The 18,345-nt window shown below is 18.6% G+C and overlaps 1 protein-coding gene across 1 annotated transcript; it reads left to right on the top strand.

Annotated features, from left to right (window-relative positions):
* Positions 1–16,157: 16,157 nt before the first annotated feature.
* On the top strand, positions 16,158–18,248 carry FPOAC1_007822 (uncharacterized protein; the record flags this gene model as incomplete). The annotated part of the gene is made up of 4 exons (XM_044852272.1): positions 16,158–17,403; positions 17,479–17,507; positions 17,855–18,002; positions 18,178–18,248. The coding sequence occupies 4 exons, from the start codon at positions 16,158–16,160 to the stop codon at positions 18,246–18,248; spliced, it is 1,494 nt and encodes a 497-aa protein (XP_044704942.1).
* Between the last annotated feature and the right edge of the window lie 97 nt (positions 18,249–18,345).

Below are 18,345 nucleotides of genomic sequence, written 5' to 3'. Positions count from 1 at the left end.
ACTTAAAGTTATATAATTAGTAATATATAAAGACTATTATTATATTAAAGTATTAATATTTAATAATAATATAGTATTAACTTTATTAAGAGGTTAAATTATAAAGATAATAATCTATAGTATTAATAATAATATTAGAATTATCTTAATTAGCTAATATATAAGTGTTTATAGGAAGAATAATTAATTAAAGAAGAAAGGTTAAGGTATATTAATAAATATAGGGCTTAGCTAATTAAAGTGCTTAAAAAGTTATATATCTATAAGGTTATATATTTATAGTAAAAGTATTATATATCCCTATTAATTCCTATAATTAAATCTATAAGATATTATAGCTATTTTTATTTCTATTTAACTAAAGAAGCTTTAGGCTTTTAATATTAAATAATAATATAGATAAATTTAATTTTTATTATATCTCTTATAAGTAAAACTAATTTCTATTAATATATAATTAAATAATAATCTTTAATTATAAAGAGAGGGAAAATATAAAGAATATAGAAGATATATTAATACTCTTTATAGTAAAGCCTTATTACCTTCTTCTTTAGCTTCTATTAAGTTTAAAATACCTTCTATTAGTATATAACTAAATAATAATCCTTAGTTATAAGAGAGGGGGGGAGGATATAGAAGATATAGAGGATATAGAGGATATAGAGAATATAGAGAATATAGATATAATAGGGTTTGAACCTATAACCTTCAAGGGGTTCTTAGCTATATATTAAGACTTACTCTAGAGAGATTTATTTAAAAATCTTATAGTCCCTTAAAGAAAGAGATAAGCTTTAGTTTTATATTAATATAGGTTTTATTTTTAAGAATTTACTTAATTACCTTTAAGTCTTATTATAATTTTAAAGCTTCTTTTAAGTAATTATTTAAATTAAAAATAGCTTAAACTTATAATTAATCTATTTATAAGAACCCCTTAAATAATTTTATAGTTTAAAAGGTTATACTTAAGAATCTATATAATAAACCTAGTCTTATATATAAAAGTATACTTTATTTAATTAAAGCTAGCTTATTAACTTTTAACTTTTTTATAAAAGAATAAAATAATATATTTTTAATAACTTAAATTATATAGCTATAAATAGCTTAATTAAAAAAACTTATAATATTATAAAAGAAAAAATAAAAACTCTTTATATTAATTAAAAGAAAAAAATCTTATAAAAAGGCCTTAAGATCTTATTAAGACTTTAAGGCTTTTATTTTTAATAATAAAAAGAAAATTTATATTTAGAATATTATTTAATTAATTTTTTTTATTATTTTTTTTAAAAAAAATATATAATTAAATAATCTAACTTAAGCCTTTATAAGTATAAAGAAGTATTATTAAAAGGATTATAAGAAGATTTTTATTACTCTAGATAATATAAATATAGAAAAAAGAATAAAATAAAATTAATACTTTAATAAACTCCTTAAGAATCTCTATAAAAATACTAAGAAAAATTAAAAAACTTTTAAAGAATAATTATTCTTTTTAATTAAAAACTTTATTAATTATAAACCTTTATTAATAAAATAGCTAAAGTATATAAAATAATAAGAAAATTAATCTCTTTAAGACTTTTATTAATATTTAAACTTTATTAAGAAGAATTTCTTATAGCCTTTTAAAAAGTAATAAGTATTATTATTTTATATTAAACTATTTTTATTTTTTTAAAAGTATATTTCTTTATATTTTCTTAAGATTTTAAATATTTATAAAATAATAATTATATTAGCTATATACTTTTAAGACTTTATAAAGAGTAAAAATAAGAAATAATTAAAAGAATTAATATTTAATTAGCTTAATAAAAGCTAAAAAAGATATTAAAACTAAGGTAATTAAGAATCTTATTAATTATAAAATAACTTTAAAAATTATACTTAAAGCCTTTAAGTATTTAAATTAATAAAGTATTAATACTTTATAAAATAAAAAAATCTTATTAACTTAAAAATAAAAAAGTAATTTATTTATTATAATTATAATAATAAAGAATACTTTACTTCTTAATACCTTAAGAAAAATAATTATTTTATTTAAAATTATTAAAAAAAAAGGAAATAGTTAATAAAATAACTTATTTACTAATTATATTCTTAAAACTTTAAGTTAAAAAAGCCTTTATTACTTTATATTTAATTTATAGTTAAAAGACCTTTAATATAAAGATAATTTTAAATTTAAATATAAAAGCTAATTTAATTAATAAATAATTTACTATCTTATAAAGGCTTAAACCTATTAAGGTTAATAAGCCTTCTTTTTATATTATTAATAATATATTACTATAAATAAAATATACCTAGCTTATATTAATTATATTAAAGAATTATAATAAGAAGGTTAAAAGGATTATCTATATATATATTAAGGTTAAAAAGGACTTAAACCTTATTAAAGAATTTTTCTTATTAAGAGAAAATACTTTAAAAGATCTTAATATTATTATAAATTACTCTTTAAGTAAATAGTAATTTAAATATAAATAATAAAAAGTAACAATACTTAAGCTATAATAATTTAAATAAGAATATTAAAATAAAGTAAAAGTCTTTATTATTATTAATATTAAAAAAATAATAATTATTCTTTATAATAAGGAAAATAAGCCTTAAGGTAGCCTTAAAGTGCTAAAAAAGCTTTAAGACTTTATTAATATCTTTTTATTAAAGAAAGTAATTATAATATTAAATTATAAACTTATTAATTATAATATTAAACTTATTCTAAGAAAATTACTTTTATATAAATCTATTTACTTATTATCTTAAGTAAAATTAAGTAAATTATATTAATATCTTAATAATAATCTAGCTATAAGATATATTTATCCTTTATAAAGCCTTTTTAAGGCTTTAATCTTATTTATACTTAAAAAAGATAATACCTTATATCTTTATATAGACTATAAGAGGCTTAATAAAGTATTAATAAAGAATTAATATTCTTTACTTTTAATAATAAAGATCTTTAATAAGATCTAAAGAGTAAAATACCTTTTTAAGATTAATATTAAAAATACTTATTATAAAATTAAAATTATAAAAAGAGATAAATAGAAAATAGTATTTTATACTTATTATAACTATTTTAAATATATAATTATACTATTTAGGCTAATTAATACTTTAGCTATATTTTAATATTATATATATTAAGCTTTCTTAGGCCTAGTTAATATTATTTATATTATATATTTAAATAATATACTTATTTTCTTAAAGACTTAAAAAGAATATATTAAATATATTTAATTTATACTTAAGAGAATAAAAAGAGTAAAGCTTTATATTAAACTTAATAAGTATAGTTTTTATTAATTTAAAGTAAAATACTTAAGGTTTATATTATCTATTAAAGGTATTTTAATAAATCCTTTATAAATAAAAACTATTTATAATTAAAAAGAATTAAAGACTTTTTATAAAATATAAATATTTTTAAGATTTTATAATTTCTATTAATATTTTATTTATAAATATTTAAATATTATTAATCTTTTTATAGCTTTAATAAAAAAGAATAAAAATAGTAAAAAACTAAGAAGTATAATTTTTAATAAAAAAGAAAAGAAAGTATTTTAATCTTTAATTAATATATTCTAGAAAGCCTTTTTACTATATTACTTTAACCTTAAGAAGAAAATCTATATAAAAATAAATACTTTAGGTTTTATAATAGCTAAAATTCTATTTTAATTTAATAAAGATAGTAATTAATACTTTATTATATTCTAATTATATAAATTTAAAGCTATAGAATTTAATTATAATACCTTAAACTATAAGCTATTTATTATTATAAAATCCTTTAAATATTAATAATATTATTTTAAAAAGGCCTTATATTAAATAAAGATCTTAAGTAATTACTATAACTTATAAAGATTTATAAAGAATTTATAGCTAAATAAGAGATAAGCTAGATAATACTTATACTTTACTTTATATAATTTTATTATTAAATATTATATAGAAAAGATAAACCTTATTAATAAACCTTTAAGAAAGCTTAAATATAAAAGAAAATAACCCTAGAATTAAGAATTAATCCTTATACTATAAACTAAGATAATAAAGATCTAAGTAATTATTTAGTTTAAAAGTTAATAATAAAAAATACCTATAAACTTACTAATACTTAAGAAAGTATTAATTCCCTTAAGAAAAAGTATAAAAAAGTTATTAAACTTAAAATATTAAAATAAATAAACTAAGGCTATTATACCTTAAATACTTATACTTAATAATTAATTACTTTTTATTAATAAATCTATTTACTAGTTAATAATATTAAAATCCTTATTAAATATTATTATTTCCCTATAGAAAATAAATTAAAAGACTTATAAATATAAAATTACTATATTATAGAAAAACTATCTTTAAAAACTAATTAAATAAACTATAAGTATAAATAGACTTTTAAAGTATAAGAATTAAATATTTATACTTAAGAATATAGCTTTATATAATAAGCTTTTAGCTATTTATTATAATAACCTCTTAGTAAATTACTTTAAAGTAAATTAAACCTTCTATTTATTATAATAAAAGCTATATTAAGTAAATATAAAAAAAGATATTTATAAATATATTAAAATATATAAAGTATATTAAAGAGTAATTACCTTTAAATATAAGCCTTATAATTATTTTAAATTACTTTTAATACTTTTTTAACCTATATTATAGCTATTAATAGACTTTATTACTAGGTTACTCTTTATTATATATAAAAATAAATATATTAATATTATCCTTATAATTATAGATTAATTTTTAAAATATTATTTCTTTTTCTTTATATTATTAAAGATTAATACTTTAAAGCTAATAACTCTATTTTATAAGGAAATTAAGCTATACTATAGCTTATTAAATAGTATTATCTTTAATTAAAAAGCTATATTTATAAATACCTTTTAATTAAACCTTTATTATAAATTATATATACTATAAAGACTATTAATAGCATTTTACTTTTAAATTAATAAGTAAATAGAATATATAAATTAAATACTTAAATATTATTTTTAATATTTTATAGCTAAAGATTAAATAAATTAAATAGCCTTACTATATATAGCTAAATTTATTTATAATAATATAAAAAGTATTATAATAAGAGTATTTTTATTTTTTATACTTTTTAAATATAATATTAACTTTTATATTTATTAAAAAGACTTAATTATAAAAAGGGAAATATTAGAGATAAACCTTAGATTAAATAAGCTTTAAAACCTATAAGAAAAAATAAAAATCTAATAGTAAAATATTACTAAGGCCTAGAATAAATATTATAGTAGAAAATATATAAAGATATTACTTAAAAAGGGATAATTAATTAAGCTATTTATTAAGAATATTAAGTTTAAAGAAAAAAAGAAAAAGCTAATATTTTATTTTATTAAATTATTTTAAATCCTTAAGAAAATAAAGAAATAAGTATATTAATTTATATTACTTAAAAAGTATAATAAAATCTATAATATATTCTATATTAGCCTCCTTAAACCTTAGTAAAAATAAATTAAAAATAAAGAAAATATACTCTTAATATTAAACTTAAAAGAAAATAAAAATAAATAAGAAATTAAAAATATATTTATATAGAAAAAGATTAAAAAGATTATTTACTTTCTAGTTAAATAAAAAGATTAACTATATAAATATAATTAATAAGTAAATAAAAGTAATATAATATATACTTTAAAGATTATTAAGAGTTTCTAGAAGTATTATAAGAAAAAGTAAAATAAAATAAATATAAACTTTAAGAAAAAGTAAAAAATTATTTATAAATAACTTTATAATTTAAATAAAGTATATTAAAGAATACTTTAAAAGTAAATAATATTAATATTAAAGTATAAAAAAAGCTTAAAAAGCTAAAAATATAAAATAAAAACTATTAAATTAAACTTAATTACTAAAGATAATAGCTTAAATAATCCCTTAAATACTATAAAAAGTATTAAAAACTTAAATAAGAATTTTCTTTAAAGTTTAAATAATTTAATTATTATTATTAATTTAAGTATTTTTATTTAAAATAATAGCTAAACTATTTAAATAGCCCTTAAAGGCTATTAGCTAAATAGAGTATATAAGGTTAAATAGCTTTAAATAGGAAAAGTTATATTAATCTTAAATAGTAACTTTATATTATAATAAGTTATTAATAAAATAGACTTAAAGACCTTTAAAAAGAGTATATTTATAAGGTTAATAAAGTAAAGTCTATTTTAAATAGTAAGAAATTAATAATAGCTTAAAATATATATATAATAATTAATATAATTAATATATTTATTATAGGTAGAATCTAATTAATATTCCTAGGTATAAATAAAAAGATAAATATTAAAGGCCTTTTAAAGATTTAAGGTAATTTTTATTAATTTTTAGTAAATATTAATAAAAAGTAAGTATTAAATTAAATTAAAATCTAGGTTTATATTATTTATTATAATATAGAAATAATAAATATACTTATTTAAAAAGAGAAAGTTAATAGTATTTTTAATTAAAAGAAAATATATATTATTCTTATTAAATTAATCTTTAAATTATATAAGAAACTATATTAAGTTACTTATAGTTTATATATATATCCTTTATTAATATAGTAATTATAATATAAAAATATAAAAGAGAAGAATTTATATAAAAATAAAAAGACTTTAATAGGTTTTTAATTATAAGGTTTCTTTATAGCTTTAATTAAAATATCTTTTATAGAATAAAAATAATATATATAAAAAGTATTACTTAAAGTAAAGATAATAATATATTAGAATTATATATTAATAATATACTTATAAGTAGTAATATTCTTTTTATATTATAAAAATATTATAAAAGTATTAAAGGGATATATAAAAGAAAATAAGAAATATTTAAAAGAGATTAATAAGTTATTATAAATATAAGAGAAAGGCTAAGAAGTTAAATATAATAGAAAAATAAAAAAGCTTAAAAAAAAAGGCCTTTTAAGAGAGATTTATTATAATTAAGAAAAGTATATATTTTTATTTATTTATTTCTATAAAATTTTATTATAATTAAGCTTATTATTAAATTAAAAAGGTATATTTAATAGCTAATTAATACTATTAATTAATTAATAAAATAATTTAAATATTTCTTTTAATTACTAAGGTTATTAACTATAAAGAGAGGTATAATTATAATAAGGTTTAAACTTATAATCTTTAAAGGGTTCTTAGCTATATATTAAGATTTATTCTAGGGGGATTTATTTAAAAATCTTATAGTCCCTTAGGGAAAAGAATAAGCTTTAGTTTTATATTAATATAGGTTCTACCTTTAAGAATCTACCTAGCTATCTCTAAGTCCTATTATAATAGAGAATATAAAAGATATATTAATACTCTTTATAGTAAAGCCTTATTACTTTTATCTTTAGCTTTTATTAAGTTTAAGTACTTTTTATTATTACTTTATACTTAGTAAAGAATATAATAAGTTATTAATAATAATAATAATATAGTCTTTAAGATTAATTATAACTTTAATTAATTATAAATATATAAGCTATTAAGTATAATAAGAAAATACTTTCTATATAAAAGGCCTTTAGTAAGAAAGTAAATTAATAGCTTAATATAATTATATATTATAATTACTAGCTAGATTAATTAATTAAAAGCTATATAACTTATAATTATAAAATTAATCTTTAAGTAATAAATTTAATATAAATAGCTTTTATAATAGTCTAATAATTAAATAGCTTTTTTTCTATTTACTAATTATAAAGAGTAGCCTTTTTTACTATAAAATATTTATTACTTAAACTTACCCTTTAAAATACTTATTAGACTTTATTTACTTTCTTTTAATATTTTTTCTTTACCTTTTTAATAATAATCTTATATATAAATAAGTATAGTATTCTTATAGTATTCTTTAAATAATAAAACCTAGCTATTTATAAGTATTAACTTATATTAAGCTAATTTATTTATTTTAAAAGCTTAAGTATAAAGGAATTAATAAAAATATCTTTTTAATTAAAAAAAATATAAAATATTATAATTAAAAATTAAAATATTATTATAAAAATAGAAATAAATAATAATTATATAATTAAAAATTACTTAAAAATTAGCTTAAAATAAAGATTATTAATTTAAATCTATATTAATTACTTTTTTTTATTTTTACTTATTAATTAAATAATATAAATATAATAAAATAATAAATATTAATATAATCTTATTAAAATTATATAGTAATATATTTTCTACCTCTTTATACTTTTTACTTTTTAATTTAATTAATTTACTTTATAATAAGCTTTATTATTAATACCTTTAACTATATTATTTCTTTATAACTTTAAGACTATTAAACTGCCTTTTATAGCTTTAATTACTATAAAGATACTTTAATTATTACTATTACCTCTTAATAATAATAGTAATAATTAATCTCCTAGTAATTATATATAAATTCCTCTATAAAGTTTATAATAATATAATTATTATAAAAAAGTATTTTCTTTTTTTTACTTTATAAATAAGAAAAATATATTTAAGTTAATAATATAATATCTAGTATATTAAAAATAATTTAATATTCTTATAAGTATTTAAATTCTTATTATATATATTTTTAATTTCTTTTTCTTAAGTATAAGTATTTAATTAATTTTAAGCCTTATTTTATAGTTTTATTAATAGATATAAATATACTATTAGTAATATTTAATCTCTAGAGTATTAAGGCATTTATTAATATATACTTATTACTCTTAGTCTTTAGCTAAATATAATATAATAAGCTATTATTTTAATATTTAGACTTTAATCTTTTAATTTATAGTTAAATCTTAATATATTATATAGAATCCTTAGCTCCTTTATATAGTAAATAACTTAAAGAATAATAAAGTTCTTTTAATATAATTTAAATCTTAATAATATACTTAAATAAGCTTTAGCTTAATTTAAGTAAGTAAAATAATATTTATTATTACTTTATATTATTATATTAATATATCTTTAGCTAAGAATTTAATAAGATTACTATTAATAATAATATACTAAAGAAAAACTAGATTTAATATTATTTTTTAATAAACTTTTCTAAATATTTATATAATATAATTATATACTATAAAAATAAAATTTAATAATATAGTAAGCTATAATTACTATTAGTAATAAACTTAATAATAAAAATAGCTACTTTATATATAAAGTTTATAATTTCTACTATTCTTTTTATATATAATATAAGAAAGAAATATATATTTATTATACTTTTAGTAAAGAAAATTATAATTTAAATACTAAAGAAAAAGTCTATATATTTTACTTTAAACCTTTTCTTTATTATTAATTTATTAAAAATAATAATAATAAGTATATATACTATATAGACTATTATCTTAAGTATTATAAAGGTAATAAAAATATATTTATAGCTTTTTCTTAAACTTATTTTAAATTTAATTTATTACTTTTAATTACTCTAGATTCTATTTAAAATTAATATTATTACCCTTAGTAAATAATATATTTATTTTAATCTTTATTAAAACTACTAATACTTATAATTATAAGAGATTATAGTAATTATATAATATAGTAAGAGATTAAGTATATAATTAAGTTTAATTATTTATAATATTAATAAAATTAGCTTTTACTTTAGCTTTTTAACTTTATATTAAACTCTTAACTATATATATAAATTTCTTTATTTAACTCTAACTTAAATAGAGTTTCTTATTACCTAGAATACTTATACTTATCTTTAATAATTTAAATAAAAACCCTTAGTTTTATAAACTATAATATATATTAATTTATTATATTTTAAAAAGCAGTTTACTTTTTTATAAAGTTAGTCTTACTTTTAATATAGTAATATATTATATTAAATTATTATATTTCTTATTAAATTTACTATAGGTCTCTTTAAGGGATAAAGAGACTAAGGAATTATAGAATTTTATAGCTAAATATAGCTAATATTATATTATCTTTAATTAATAGTAATTATCCTATAGAGATATATTTTAATCCCCTTATTATAAAAGTATATAGACCTTAGAATTAAATTAAGGTTATATATAAGGCTTTAATAATCTAGCTATAAGTATACTAGAAATACTATATATATTACCTAGCTATTAGGCTATTATCTTTTAATTAAATTATAAGGTAATATATAATTAATATTATAATTATAATCTAGGTTAACTTAGTATATTATATATTAAAGTAGAATAATTTATATCTTTTTTCTTAGTAATTTTATTAAATAAAAAAGAAGAAAGTATATAATATTATTATAATTTTAATAGAGCTTTTATTCTTTAATATAAAGTTAATTTTATTAAACTTTATTAAAAAGTATAGCCTTATAGCTTTATAATATTATTTTATTATTAAAGTTTACTATTCTTAAGTATTTTATTTCTTTATAAAATAATTAAAATCTCAGTTATATATAATATTTATTTTAATCCTAGGTATAGCTTAAAATTAAACTTAATTTATTCTTTAATAAATAACTTAATAACTTATACCTCTTTACTTAAGATTAATAATTACTTAAGAATTAATAAAATAATATAAATAAGTAAATTATAAAGTACTATTTATACTATAAAATTAAGTAGTTTAATATTAACTTAGTAAATAGTATTTATTAATCTTATTACTAATATAATTAAGTATTATATAAACCTATATAAAATAATTAATATAAAAGTTAATTATTTTTCTAGTCTATTAAAAATAATTTTAATCTTAATAAAGTCCTAGCTTATTTACTTAAATTTATATAAGTTAAAGAGATATTATATATATAAGTTTATCTATATATATAGATTATAATATATTATAGTTAATAATATTAATACTATAAGTATATTATTAACTTTCTTAAGGATATTAGCTATATATATAACTAGCTATCTCTTTTCCCTTATAACCTTAATATTATTATTTTATAACTTTAAAACTAATTAAATTAACTATATATAGTTTATTAATTTAAAAACCAGTTTTAAGTATAATAGTTATATATTTATATTTAGCTTAAGTATTTATAAGCTAATTATCCTAGATATTATAATATTATTATTAATAAGTAGTCTTTTAATTAATTATTAAAAGATAAAGATATTTTAAACTAATTAGTAATTAAGATTATAAATAATATTAATATTAAAGATAAATTTAATAATATATAGTAAAATAGTAATATATCTATAGATTACTAGGAGGCTATAGTTATACTTAATTTTATTACTTAATAAATAGATCTTTCTATACTATATACTTAAATTTAAAGTAATTAGACTAATAATATATATTAATTACTACTTAAAGCTTATTAAATATATTTAAAGATATTAAATATTTATAGTATACCTTTTAATAAATTTAATTAATTATAAGTAATTCTCTTTTTACTTTCTTAACTTTATATTTAAATAGGTAAGCTAATTTTATTAAACTATATTAATAAGGTATTATATATACTAATTATATTAAATATCTTATAAAGTATTATAATAGATAATTTATTTATTATTTATAATTCCTTTTATTACTTTTAATATTTTTATATATTAATAAATTAATTAATATAATTCTTACTATATTAAAAAAAGAAATAATTAATAGAATATAAATATTAAATAACTATATTATACTTTTAATATTAATATTCCTAAGGCTTAATCTTTATTAAACTTTATTATTTATTACTTAGGCAGTCTTTATAAAACCTAGCTATTTTAAAATAGATATTAATATTAGCTTAAAGTATATATATATAGTTTTAAGTATTTAATTATATTTTTTATATTTTTAGCTATTAATTTATACTAGGAATCTCTTTAGAAATATATATTATACTATAAAGAATAATAAGCTATAAATAATTACTAGAAAGTTAATATTATAATATTTAATCTTAAGTATAATCTTTATATTATTACTTAGTATTTTTATATATACTTTATTAGCTTTTTAAATAATATTATTAAGTTAAAATTTAAAGTTAAAGAATATTAATTTTAATATAAATAGTAAACTTAAGGTAATACTTATACTTATAGCCTATTTTAATTTAAAGACACTTTAAATATTAATAATCTAAATATAAAGTTTATTTACTAAGGCTTTATTAACTTTTAAAGAAAATATATTTCTACCTTTAACTATAACCTTAATATATATAGAAATTAATATAATATTAACCTATTAATTACTATTAAACTTAAGCTAACCTTTTATAACCTTATAAAAGTTATTAATTAAGTATAATATTATTAATATATAATATAATACTATTAATACTATTAATAAGATTAAGATAATTACCTTATAAATAAGACCTATTATTAGTTTTATTTTCCTTATAAATAATATAAAGAATTTATTATTACTATAGATTTAAATCTTTATTTTATAATATATAATAGCTTTTAAAATAATATATAATTAAATAATTATAATTAGACTTTACTTATATTCTAGCTAGTAAATATTAATACTTTTCTATATATAAGTATTTATATAGTAATTAACTATATTATTAAGTATTACTTTAAAAGTAAAATTAAGATTAAAACTTTTAATAATATTATTAAGGTAATTCTTTCTAGAGTTAATATAAGCTATAGGCTAGTTAAATTTATTATAAAATTTATAAATTACTTAATTATTAAATAAGACTAATTTACCTAAGAGGTTTATTACCTCTTATTTAACCTTAACTTATAATAAGGTATATATATTATTTAATTAATTAATTATTATTCTTTAGATTACTATTAATAAATAAACTTTATTCTTATTAAAAGTAAAAATACTATATATACTTTAAGGAATTAATATTAAAAGTATTTTAAATAACCTACTTAATAGAAAGAATATAGTTACTTTTAATTTCTTATATATATTAACTTTACTTATTAACCTTAACTATAGTATAAGTTTCTTTATATAGCTAATTAAATCTTATTTCATTTCTTATAGTATAACTTAAAGATTAATATAAATAAGTATAAAGACTATAGTAAAATTAAATTAACTTTCTATTATTCTTATATATATTATAATTAGCTATTTACTATTAAGAGTAAAATATTCCCTATATTCTTTTAAGCTTATTAGTATTATAAATATATTTATACTAATACTTATCCTTATAATTACTATAATTAAACTCTTAAGCTTAATCTTAATAAATTTAAAGAAAATAAAAATAAAAAAAATAATAAGATTTCTTAAAAAAAGTAATAAAAAATTATAACTTAATTACTTTAAAATAATCTTAATATTAAAAATATTAAGTTCTTTAATAATTAAGAAATTAATATTATAGTAAATTAATTAATATATATTAATAAATATTTAAATCTTATAACTTAAAAAAATAAGTATTAAAAAGTTTAAAGGAAAGTTATATTAAAGAAATTAATAATATAATAAATCTAGAGATTATTAAGAATTTTAATTTAAAGTAATACTTTATATATAATATATTTATTAATTATCTTAATAATATAATTAACTTTATATATAATATTCTTTTACTTTTCTTTTTTTAAATTAATAATTAAAGTAATATTAAAAAGTCTTTTTTAATTTATATAGTTTTTTTACTTTAAATAGTTAATACTTAAGATATATTATAAAAATAGCTCTTATTAATATTACTATAAATATAATTAATAAATAAACTCTTTATTTATTTCTATATTTTTAATATCTTATTAAATAATTTCTTTTATTCTCTTAAAGGATAATAAGCTTATTAATCTTTAAATAATTATCTAGGATATAAAGTATATTATTATTAATAAAAAATTAATAATTAATCTTAAGACTTTCTATTATATTAATACTAGACTTTATTAACTCTTTTTACTTTATTAATATAAATACTTTAATAATTAAAGTATTTTCTTATTAAAAGACTTTTATTAATTATTATTTATAATAAATAAGCCTTTATATATATTTAAAGAACTTAATAATACTTTAAATCTTATAAGCTTTAATATTTATTATACTTTTACTTATATTATTAAACTCTAATAAGTTATATATTAATAAGGTATTAATTAAGCTAAATTTTAAAATACTCTTAAGGAACTTTAATAAAATAAACCTATATTTAATTATTAAAAGCTTTTTTATATAAAAGTATAAATAATTCTTCTTATTATTAAAGTTATAGCCTTTAATAAGGCTATATAAATCTATATAATTAATTAATAAGTCTATAAATATAATAAAAACTATATAAAGAAACTTAATATACTTATTATTTATATTAATACTATATATAATAATAGCTTTAGAAATAATATTAACTCTTAAATTATTAATAATTTATATAAAGTCTTTTTACTTTATATTAATATAAAGATAATACTTATAGAAAATCTATAGATTATTATTAGCCTTATTAATAATACTATAGAAATTATTAAAAATATTAATTAGAAATAAAGCTACTTTAATATTATTAATCTTTAATATAAGTCTCTTAAGATTATTATAATTAGGTTTAAAAATTACTTTAGCCTTTTTTACTTTAGCCTTAAAGACCTTAAGATAGTTAAAATTATATTTATTTTTTAATTTAAGTAAAAGTATATTATTATTAATAATCTTTATATATATAAATAATTCCTATTAATTATTTTATATATAATTATTATTTATAAATTATAAAGTATTATACTTAATATAGCTATTATAAATATTTCTTAAAGAGACTTTATTATTAGCCTTAGCTATATTATAATCTTATATATTAAAAAACTATAAGGAATTATATTTAAGGCTTTATTTAATTTTAATAATATTATATTTAATATTAATATTAAAAAAAGATATATAAAATTAATTAGCTTTAATATTAATTTTAAATTATTTATACTTTATAAATATAAAATATCTTTATATTATAAAAAGCTATAATAAAATAGCTAATTAATAGGCCTATATATATTAAATTTATTATTAAAATAATAATTAATATATAAATATATTATATAAATTTATTCTTTATAGCTATTAATATTTTAATAATTATTATTTATTTATATATAAATTAAAATATATATATATATATAAATTATATTAATTAATTTAATTTATAAATTAAATAAAGAATATAAAATAAATATAAATATAAAGATTATAAATAAAAAGATTTTATATAAAGATTATAAGTAAAAATATATATAGAAATAGCCTTATAGTCTCTTTTAAATATAAAGATTATATAGTATAATAGAATAATATAATAATATCCTATAAGATATTATTAATCTAGTCTAGTAATATTAATTTATTATAAAAGGCTTTACTATACCTTAGGATATAAAGAATAAGCCAGTATCAGGTTTACTTGTCAAATATGATGATAAGATGGGTAATTCCATATGATTTCTTGGAGGTATATATCAACTCCTCGGCGATTTAGGTAGTCGATTGGGCAGTAAAGATGGTATTGTTTGCCATGCGATCACGTAGAAGCCTAAGTTCAATTTGGACGGGGCGTGATGCACCCCTTTCAAACAGCAGGTTGTCAAGAAGGTTGACCTCACTCGGGGTCGACGACACGGTAAGAAGACGAATTTCAGAAAACGACTTACGGCTGGTCCACACCGCCCAGTCAACAATCAAGGCCAGGGCCAAAGCGCATTCAGATAAGATGTAGAGATCGAGCTGGAAGAGGAACACGGCACGCCATGGCAGAACACCTTGCGTGAGCCAGAGGGTCAAATCCATGCCAGGTATCTTCCAATTTCGTCCGCCCACTGTAGTTGGTTGTAGATTGTTTCTCAGAACAGACAATATACCGGCAACTGACATTCTCTGTGGTGTCAGTCGTTCGTCGCCGAGCTGTGCATTATCAGAAATCGGTGATTAATCGCTGCCTACAAGGTGTAATAAAATGTTTTGCAGTGAATCACAACAGAGAAGCTCGGGCCTCTCTGCTGCTATATAAATGCATCCAACTGAATAACCCAAACCTTTCACTCAACCCTTCTACATCTACCTATATGTGAGTAAAATTCGACGCTGAAGATTTATAACTAATTCAAAGCAGATATCAAAATGGAGGATTCCAGCGATATTCGAGACCGTTACGATATAGTCAAGCAGAAGACCAAGGTCGGTTGCCGCCTTGACAGCTTCCCACCCCTACACCAAGAAAACCGAAATCATTCCGGACTTGACTGCCTCATCGTGGTTCTCCGCCGGATTTACAGCTGCAACCTTCTGGAACCCGGTGACATGGAAGAGGCCATGGCCAAATGGTTACGCGGGGCCGAGAACCAGAACCCTATCGTGCACCACGCTTGGCATCTTTTTGGCAATCAGCCAAATGAGATGGAGAGAACAAACGCGGACAGACGCCGTATCACCGAAGCTCTCAGTCGTCTTGGAGTCAATTCAACATGGTCATTCCGAAGTATCTGCGATTCGACGTTAATGAACGAGACCTTTTGGTCACAAGATGTTTTCCGCCTCACCCATCCTCCTCAAAGCGCAATAACTGGTGCATTGATCGAGCTCTCGCCAGACGAAATTGCGCGGATGAGCATCGTCGAGCTTGACCTTTGCAAGTATCCCGACACTTATCTTCAGGAGGTCGTCGACAACTCCTTTGGCAGACTCGTTCGACGCGGTGAAGAAATGATGCTACGACCCAATGAGCCTTGGATCGTCCGTGTCCTCTACCATGCGTCTGGTAACGATGGGCTTCCTAATATCCACGACCTCAAGTACCTCACGTTGCCCATCTGGAAAAAGCGTTTGGGCACGCCTAACCTCCAGTTTCAAGTCGATGGCGAAAACGCCTACTATCTGATGGCTGTTGTCCGTTTAAGAAGCGACGTCCCTACAGACATGGTCCGGACGTACAATCCCACCGGATCCAACCATCTTCCCAGCTACAAAACGAGAGAGATCATGTCCGATGACTGGTCAGTTGAAGATGGAAAACAGACATACATGTTGTTCTTCTGTAATGTGGCTGCGAACTTGGGCCAGGGGCTGCCAGATACACACCTGTACTCTGAAGTAGCTAAACGCGAACCGGTGGATGAATGGTGGCTGCAGAGCTTTAGGGAAGTGATGGAGGAGGCGACAGCCATGCTCGAATACACTGTACCGAAGCCCGACGAGCCTGTCGTCAATCAACCAGCGTCTCGGGATTCATCCCTTGTGGCCAAACGACCACATGACACGGTCGAGCCTGATGAGCGCACTGAGACTCAACATCCCAAGCGAACGTGTGAGGATCTCAAGGACAGTGTTGGCAGTAGTAACACCATCGATGATGATTCCTGGTGGGAAAGTGGGTTTTGGTGATGGTGGTAAAGGTGATGGTGATGGGAATACAATAATAGCGACCATAGCTAAAGTTAGATAGACCATGTGAACAACGAAAGTCACCAACTGGTTTGTCGTCGCTGAAATAAATCATCCTTGAAGTTACCCTGTGATTGCCATGCCATACTGTCCCTGAATATCCTGGGTGGGCTGGAACATGGTGTTGTTCGCCCATGGCCACACTCCTGACTTTGTGCAGGAGTGTGTTCATTGTCAAGAGAGAGTCCCAACGCACAACGAGCTTAAATTGCAGAACACAGTCATGTCCAATATTCAATATACAATAAATAATCATGTTCACAGCCAGAATGTCTTTAAAACCAATAAATCACACTCGAGGTCGATGTTCTACAAGATAACAATTTTCACACATGTTTCTCACAACAACACCACATTAACCTTGACTTACCACACAGGACAAGATGGATACAGAAGGAGACGTTCTCATGGGTGGTATGGAACAGGAGACTAATGTTGGAAAGAGGTGGAAGAAAAGTAACCGAGTCGAGAAGAACAGAGGACGGGATAAGAAGGAAGAGATGCGAAGATTGAGGAAAATGGGGGGTAAGTATTGTAACTATTACAAGTTATACTGACTGTCTAACTGGCCGGGAATGTATTTGTAGGCCAAATGAGTAGGACAAGACGATTTATCTAGCTACCGCAGGCGGTAGGCTTACATCATTAGTGGCCTCTTATTTGATTTTTGATTCCTGCGAACCCAAACACCCAGTGACAGGTGCGAGCAAAGACTTGATTATCCATTTCCAGCGTTTTGAATCGGATCCAGCCAGGTCTGATTCTATGTAGGTTACGTCATCCATAAAAATAATTATCTGAGTGACTCGGGTGAAATGTTTTTTGTCAGATTCAACAACCACCATACTTTTCGGAAAGCGTCTTTCCA

Source organism: Fusarium poae, chromosome 3, assembly GCF_019609905.1.
Source record: "Fusarium poae strain DAOMC 252244 chromosome 3, whole genome shotgun sequence".
Classification (NCBI taxonomy): Eukaryota; Fungi; Ascomycota; class Sordariomycetes; order Hypocreales; family Nectriaceae; genus Fusarium; species Fusarium poae.
This window is presented reverse-complemented; position numbering and strand designations above follow the sequence as displayed.